Source organism: Oculina patagonica, chromosome 5 (genome assembly GCF_052425735.1).
Source record: "Oculina patagonica isolate OP01 chromosome 5, crgOcupat, whole genome shotgun sequence".
Lineage (NCBI taxonomy): Eukaryota > Metazoa > Cnidaria > Anthozoa > Scleractinia > Oculinidae > Oculina > Oculina patagonica.
The window spans coordinates 30,094,617-30,101,736 of record NC_135762.1 but is presented as its reverse complement, the minus strand read 5'-3'; the positions used below and the strand labels follow the sequence as shown (position 1 = coordinate 30,101,736).

At 36.0% G+C, this 7,120-nt stretch overlaps 1 protein-coding gene across 1 annotated transcript; it reads right to left on the bottom strand.

Moving 5' to 3' along the window:
• Nucleotide 1: 1 nt before the first annotated feature.
• LOC144655122 (uncharacterized) lies at nt 2–6,584 on the bottom strand (the record flags this gene model as incomplete). Its single annotated transcript, XM_078515339.1, has 12 exons — nt 6,448–6,584; nt 5,762–5,860; nt 5,106–5,147; nt 4,944–4,996; nt 4,703–4,807; nt 4,183–4,272; nt 2,840–2,944; nt 1,315–1,389; nt 1,056–1,167; nt 584–649; nt 429–502; nt 2–64 (listed from the first exon to the last, which is right to left on the bottom strand). Coding segments are annotated over exons 1-12 (918 nt in total), but the record flags the coding sequence as incomplete, so codon positions are not given.
• Between the last annotated feature and the right edge of the window lie 536 nt (nt 6,585–7,120).

The following is a 7,120-nucleotide window of genomic DNA, read 5'->3' as shown; positions in this document are numbered from 1 at the left end:
CTTCAAGAGCATCTATCTTGTTCTGGCTCTCATTTATAGTGGTCTCCATTTTGTTACGAATAACCTGTAATGCAAATTTAATAACATCTTCAATAATAGTAGCGTAGCTCTTTAAGCGGTAGATTTTCTTTATTTCTGTCTTCAAAGTGCATAATATTGTAGGTTTTGGACTGCAATCCTTTAGAGTTTCTACTAAAACAATTAGACTACTCGCCCTCGTTTTCTATGAGCAATAGTCAACTCGGCTGCGCCTCGTTGACTATTTGCTCATAGAAAACTCGGGCTCGTAGTCTAATTGTTAAGTAGTAGTTTGTAATTTAAAATTGGAGGATTTCTGTGAAAAGGGTTAATCAGTACACACCCAAAAGCCTTAGAACTCATACTGTACATAAATTACCAGATACTGATAACATTATGTACAATCATACCTGTAAAGTCTCTTCTGTTTGCTCTAGTTTCTTTCTTAGCTCAATGTTCTCTCTTCTCAATTCTGCTACCAACTCTAAAATTACAAAATAGTCAATTGTGAGAAAGATGTAATGAGAAGACGTGCCAAAACTAGTGTACAGAACACTTTAATCACCAAGAAGTCTTTGGTTTGCTTCTTCTTCTTCATCTCTGTTACTTGTCACATCTGAAACTGTTTGTTCTGTAAACAAACCAAACAAACAACCTTCAATTAATTTGCATAATAAAATAGCAACATGATCGAAACGACAACCTTGAAAATGGATTTTTTCATGTACTTCCAGGTCACAAAGATGTACTCTTAATGAGAAAACAGATTATGACTTTGTAGCCAAATATCAATGCCAAGGTATAGTTAACATACCACTAGACAACCCTTTGGTCACCAGTGAAAAAGTTTAGTTGCTTAATTAAGCTAATGCTTTCAATCCTTCTTGTCAAATTTATTCGTCAGACTTCAGTTCCAATTTGGTCACCAGGCAGCTTCAAAATTTTGGTTGCCATGACGATTAATATGGTCTTAACTTGGATGGGTGCTAGAGACGATCAATGAAAGAGTGAAAGTCTAGAAATAACTATTTACAAACCTAAGTACGTAATTTTTTCATTGAGAGCCTTGTTTCTTTCCTGTTCCAGCTCAATATCAGCTCTTGAAGTTTCAACAGCACAACTCAGTTCAAATTTAAGACCAGAGATGACCTGTTGTTTAAGATGAAATCATTATACATCAATAAATTGATTAGAAGTAAAACTTGTCAAAGTGTAAAACTTCTACCAGAATGACTAAAATGGTGTTTTTGAGGTTATGAATATTAAAGCTTTTCTAGTGTGTCAAATACCACTCACCCCTTCCTTATCTTGCAGTAGTAACTTGATTGTTGTAAGTTCCTCCTCTAGTTTACTATTGGTTGTTGAATTTACCTGTTACAAATAAGATTTAAGGTGGATATATTATTTAACCTAAAATAAGTTTGAGCTGCGCTAATATGCGCCCCTGAAGGCAAATGCAGAGGACGTCGGCCGAGGAGACATGGAAAAGAACCATAAATAAGGAGAGGTAGACTTGCCAGGGCTCGAGACTAACGGTAGCCAACTAGCCAAAGGCTAGTAGGAATGCAGTTTTGGCTTGTAGATTTTGGGCTTTCACTAGCCAAAATGGCTAGTCGAAATTTAAGGCAGTTTTGTGAAAAGAAACCGCAAATTAAAATCGACTCTGAGAGAACAGAACTAACAAGTACACTGTTGACGTATATCAAAGAATATGGACAAGCTAAAGTTACCGAAAATCGAACAATAGATAACTTTTTTAGGACTTTTCAGTGATGAAAGAGTCAAGTGAAAGAAAACTAAACTATTTCTGCTATATAGAACCTTTTAATAGAACCTTTTATTGTATATATATTGTAATTTTTATATTTATAGTTTATATTTATACCTTAGCTTTTTTTTACTCTGTAATTCAGTTATTAATACTGCAATGAGTGTCTATTAAACATTACATTACATTACATTATTAGCCCGCCTGGGAAATCAGGCATAACGTAGGTTGTAACATTAACAGTGATTGGGTAAGGTTGCATTAACAACGAGGATGAGAGGTCGTGTACGTAAATGCTTTCAAAAAAGCTTTCATGTACACAGACAAGATGCGGTATTGATGGATACCCGAGATTATTCTGCGGTGGGTAGGAGCAAAAAAGCCAATTTTGACCAATTTGTCATTGGCATTTGTCTCAGGTGGCTTGGTAACAAAAAAGGAAAAAATGAAAGCCATGCTTGAAAGTTCTGGCTAGTAGAAAATTGGTTTTGGCTAGTGAAATCAAAGCTGTCACTAGCCACTAGGCTAGTAAGCAAAAATGTTAGTCTCGAGCCCTGCTTGCTTACAGAAACGAGAAGCGAACGACTTTTAGAAAGTCTAAAGGAGAGGGAACATCCCAGATTTAAGACACGGAGGGAGGCAGAGGTTGCAGCCGGAGACAGGGGTTCTTGGAGGAGAAAGATCAATGGCCCCATTCTCTGTGCAAAGAGAAGGAATCAATGATGATGTAAAATGTAATTTAACACAGTTGCACCATTGTACATAACTGTTACAAGTACCGTTTAATTTTAATAAATGAGCAGCATTGTTTTAGACTTGATAAAATACGAACTGCGAATTTATTGAACGGCTTAAAAATCTTCTGATGTAGATCAACTCATTCTTGCACTAATATTTAGATTTGGGGCTATTTTGGCCTAGAAAATTGGACGTAAAGTTTAGCCATGTCTCTATCAGATATAAAGACAATTTTTCATTAAACATTAATTTCTTTTGTATTTTCTTTAAGAATTATTAATGAGTTTTTTAATTGGATTAAAAAAGCTCACTTACTTGTAGTTTTTCTAGTAATTGGTCACTGTCTTGTCTCAATTGTTGGACTTCATTTTTAAGATCAGCGATGGATGATTCATGGCTCATTTTTTCTTGCAACAAGGACTGTGTTGACAAAGAAAAATAAATAATAGGTTAACAAACACAATGCAACAACACTCGTATTAAGTAATGAGCATAACTTTTAAATTACCGTATTTTCTTGATTAAATGCCGGACCCCGATTAAACGCCGGCCTCATGTAAACGCCGGGTCAAAATTTCTAAATTTTAAATAAACGCCGGGGGCATTTGTTTGAGGTCCCAGCGTCTATTTGAGGTCAAGCTAACAAGTAAATATATTCTCTTGAATGGCACTCAGCTATGTCATACTAGTATGGTATGCTGCTTTGGTAATGTCAATAAAAGTTAAAGGAAAAGTCCGGCGTAACATAGCTAAGATGGACGCTGTACAACGAAATAAAACCTAGCAGTGTTCGCATTCCTGTCTTCATGGCTAAGGCATTTCCTTTCTTGTGTTAGTGCTCACAGTCACTGAAATCTCGAGGATCCCTCTAATGTTTGTTTACAAGTTGGAGAGGTCGTTTAAAAACGAGGAGGATGTTGGCGATATTGCCGTTTATGAGCTTAAAACTTTCTACCCACAACCTTTACTTGCATGCTCCTTTATATTTGTTCATATACCGTCATATTCTGTTTGTCACAAATTTTGATTGCAACATTAACGTGTTCAATCCACAATAATGTAACTTTGGGTAATTATCAACTTTGGATACCTAGGGGCAGTTTTTTCGGGGCAGAACGAAGAGAAAAATCGTCCCGCCTTGACAAACTGCCCCTTGGTCTCAGAGATCAGTAACAATAAATCAATCTGAAAAATTGACAGAAAATTGCAGTCCATTAATAAACGCTGGGCCCCGATTAAACGCCGGTCTCAAATAAACGCCAGGTCCACCAAGCCAAGTTTGAAATAAACGTTGGGGGCGTTTAATTGAGAAAATACGGTACAGTACAATCAAAAAGGAATTAATTTCAGATAAGAGAATAAGAAATATGTTTTATGGCCCTATTCTTCCAGAGGAGATTGATATAAGTTAAGAAAGTAAGTCAAGAGAAATAAAAACAGAAAATCTAATGCATTGTCAATGCAAAACATTGGTGTTTGCACTGGAAAGCCAAAAAAAAAAAAAGTTGTCCGGACATTCTGTCTGACCACAGTTGGAATTTCATGAGACAATGGCAAATTGTGGTAGGCCAGTGTTCCATGCCTGACTGTTATTTGCAGCCCTGTGAATAGCAAAAGCCAAATCCATTTAAAATACTAGTAATTAAAAAAATATGTACCTGAAAGTTGTTTTCCATGTCACTAATTTCCTGTTGTGCCATGCAGAGTCTGTTCTCTAGTTCTGCCCTTTCTGACAAAAGCCTTGAAACCTAAGAAGTTAGACGTAAACAAATTAAAGTTAAATGAGGTGCATTGACTAACACTATTATGTCAATCATTACCTAACGGTAACCTCTATGCTTGATGATGATAATAATATTAAATATACGGTATGTAAAAAAAAACCAGGACTGTCAATAACACCCAACACCCACCAGAGCTCAGAGACCGCAAGCAAACTGAAGTAGAAGCTAACCGTTTCGTTTCAGTGGTGTTAACAGTTGTTTTATATCGTTTCAAGTTTTAGTATGGTATGCCCATAATACTTGGTGTGGTCATAAGCCAATACTGATCAAGTCTCACGGAAATGTATGTCATAGTTTAAGTTACCGGTATATGTCATGAATTATGTGTACATACATTACAACTGAGTAAGCATTGTTTATCTCTGAAAATTTAAGTCGAAACTTACTAACTTACCTCATTTTCTAGGTCGGAGTTATTCTTATTATTATTTCGATTGACATCTGGAGTAGATGATGAAATGTGTCTTGTCTTACGGAATGGAAGAGGGGTGGTAAATTGCTATAATTGAGATAAAAAAGAAAGCTTTCAATTGTTTTTCTCTATTCACCAAGCAACTGCATTTTATATGCAAGCTAAAGAAAAATGGATATTAAGCTACTTTAGAAGTGAAATCAATGAGTTCTCATGCACTTACCGACACACTGCATTTGCTGTCATTCCGACTTGACGTGCTACAAGAACTCATATCTGCAAATAAATTGATACTAGCATTGACAGTATATCAACATATTGAAAATAGCATGTTTACCAATGTGGCCTAAGTACAGACTAAATCTCTAGTAAATTGCCTACCTACCAAGTAAACTGGCATTACTGCTTGCAGGGCCAGGACCAGAGTCTAAATAAGAAAAATTACAATGCAGTCAAACCTCTTTTGTACAGACACTAAGGGTCAGGGAAAAATGTCTGTATTAATTATTGCAGAGGTAGAGATTATAGTCTCTTTCAGACCAAGTTGTCTGTCTGCATTAAAGAGGGTGTTTGTAAGAAGAGGTTTGGCCATACTTAGGTTATATGTCAGATTTTTTTATATATATTTATATTAGTAACATTATTATTAATTTATTTGGTTCTCCAATCCTGGATCAGAGCACAAGAAGCAAATGAAAATGCACAAGAAAAAAATGGGGAAAGATTTCCGCACAGCCCCCTACATTAATTATGTATGCAACTATTTCATACTATCACTATACATAAACAGCAATCATGAAAAGAACGAATCAGTCAGAAAATTGTATGCATAATTAATGTAGGGTCCTGTGTGGAAATCTTGCCAAAAATGGCCATAACCACGTGAAAACTGGGTACCATTTCCAGCAAGAATTGATTGCAGTGTCTCTTGAAATGAAAGACTGTATGGTGTCTGTAACAGATATAGAGGATGATACACTGTACATGAAAAGATAAATTTCATATCTCCGCGCAACCATGTATTATCCTCTATGTACTAACCTTTCGATTCAGCGAATCGTTTTCCCTTGCCAAACCCGGGAGCAGAACCCTGTTTACGATTCTTGACATCATACAAACCAACAGGGGGTGCCTGGGGTGCTACAAGAAAAAATATTTTTCATGTTTTATTGGATTTTTACGAATCCTTTTTACAGGTAACGTAGTCATTACGGACATGATCTTAAGAACATCATTACAGCACAGGCAAGGGTGAAAATAATTTCCATGTCGTGTTCACAATTGAATTCTGATCTGCAGCTTGATGTCAGAGGCATGCACGAACAATCTATCAGTCGCTATAAACCATTTCTTCGTGCTTAGTACACTGTTCTAAATTAATTGAAATCGTGACAGTTTTATTCCGTACTAAGCTTAATTCATATGTTTGATTTACTTGACGGTTTTAAAAAACTGAGTCTTCTAGCTGTGACAGCTGTGGCATGATGGCCGCCAATGACCGACTTTTAATGTTATATGTAGCGTGCTCATTTGCCACCGAACTTTTCATGCAATCTTTGAAAATAAGATAGCTTTGTACAAGTCTTTTGTAAGAGTTTGCAATTCAGGAATTCAGTTCTAGGCGGCCAACGAGGTCCATTGCTGACATGCAAAGTTGGCATCCTACACAACGAGAAATTAATAGCGAACTGTACATATTCTGCAGCTTACTTATTTATAACTCTTACCTGCTTCTTGAAATCGTTTGGATTTCAGGAACATGTTTTAGAACAGATATAGCCTCTTTGTGGGTCAAAAAGAATTTGTAAAACGTGCAGCCTTTCAAATTTCTTTTGATATTGGAAATATCGATTGAAATGGATTCGTTGTTCGTTGAGAAGTAGGGTTTTAAAAATTAACCAATCAGAAGAATCGATCTATCGCTTGCCTCGATTTCGCGTTCACTTTACAATGCGATTTTATTTCCCGCGAGATTTTGGATGAAATTTCTTTGAATTGCAGTGCCAAAGGAAATCAATCAGGAATTGGAAAACGATGTGTTGTAAAACAAAGTAACGTTCATTATCCCATATTTTTTTGTCCTTTTACAATTCAAGAATGTTTTTTTTAAAAAAATACGATTTTTGAGGCCTGGCGCGCGTTTTTCGAAAGTCCCGAAGATTTTTCATTTATTTTGCTACAACTTCTTCGAGTGTAAAAACATCGATTCTCCCTTACAAGATCACAGAAAGAATGAGATAACCTTCTCCCGTTTAGAACCATTTTTATCATTTTTTTTTTTTCGGAAACCTTTGCCGCCTAAATTCGAACTGTTTAGTTTTTTTCGGAAGAAACCAATCAAAAGTCACAATTTTACCACGTGATTTTTACTGACCAATCGGCACTTGTTTATGTTATAGG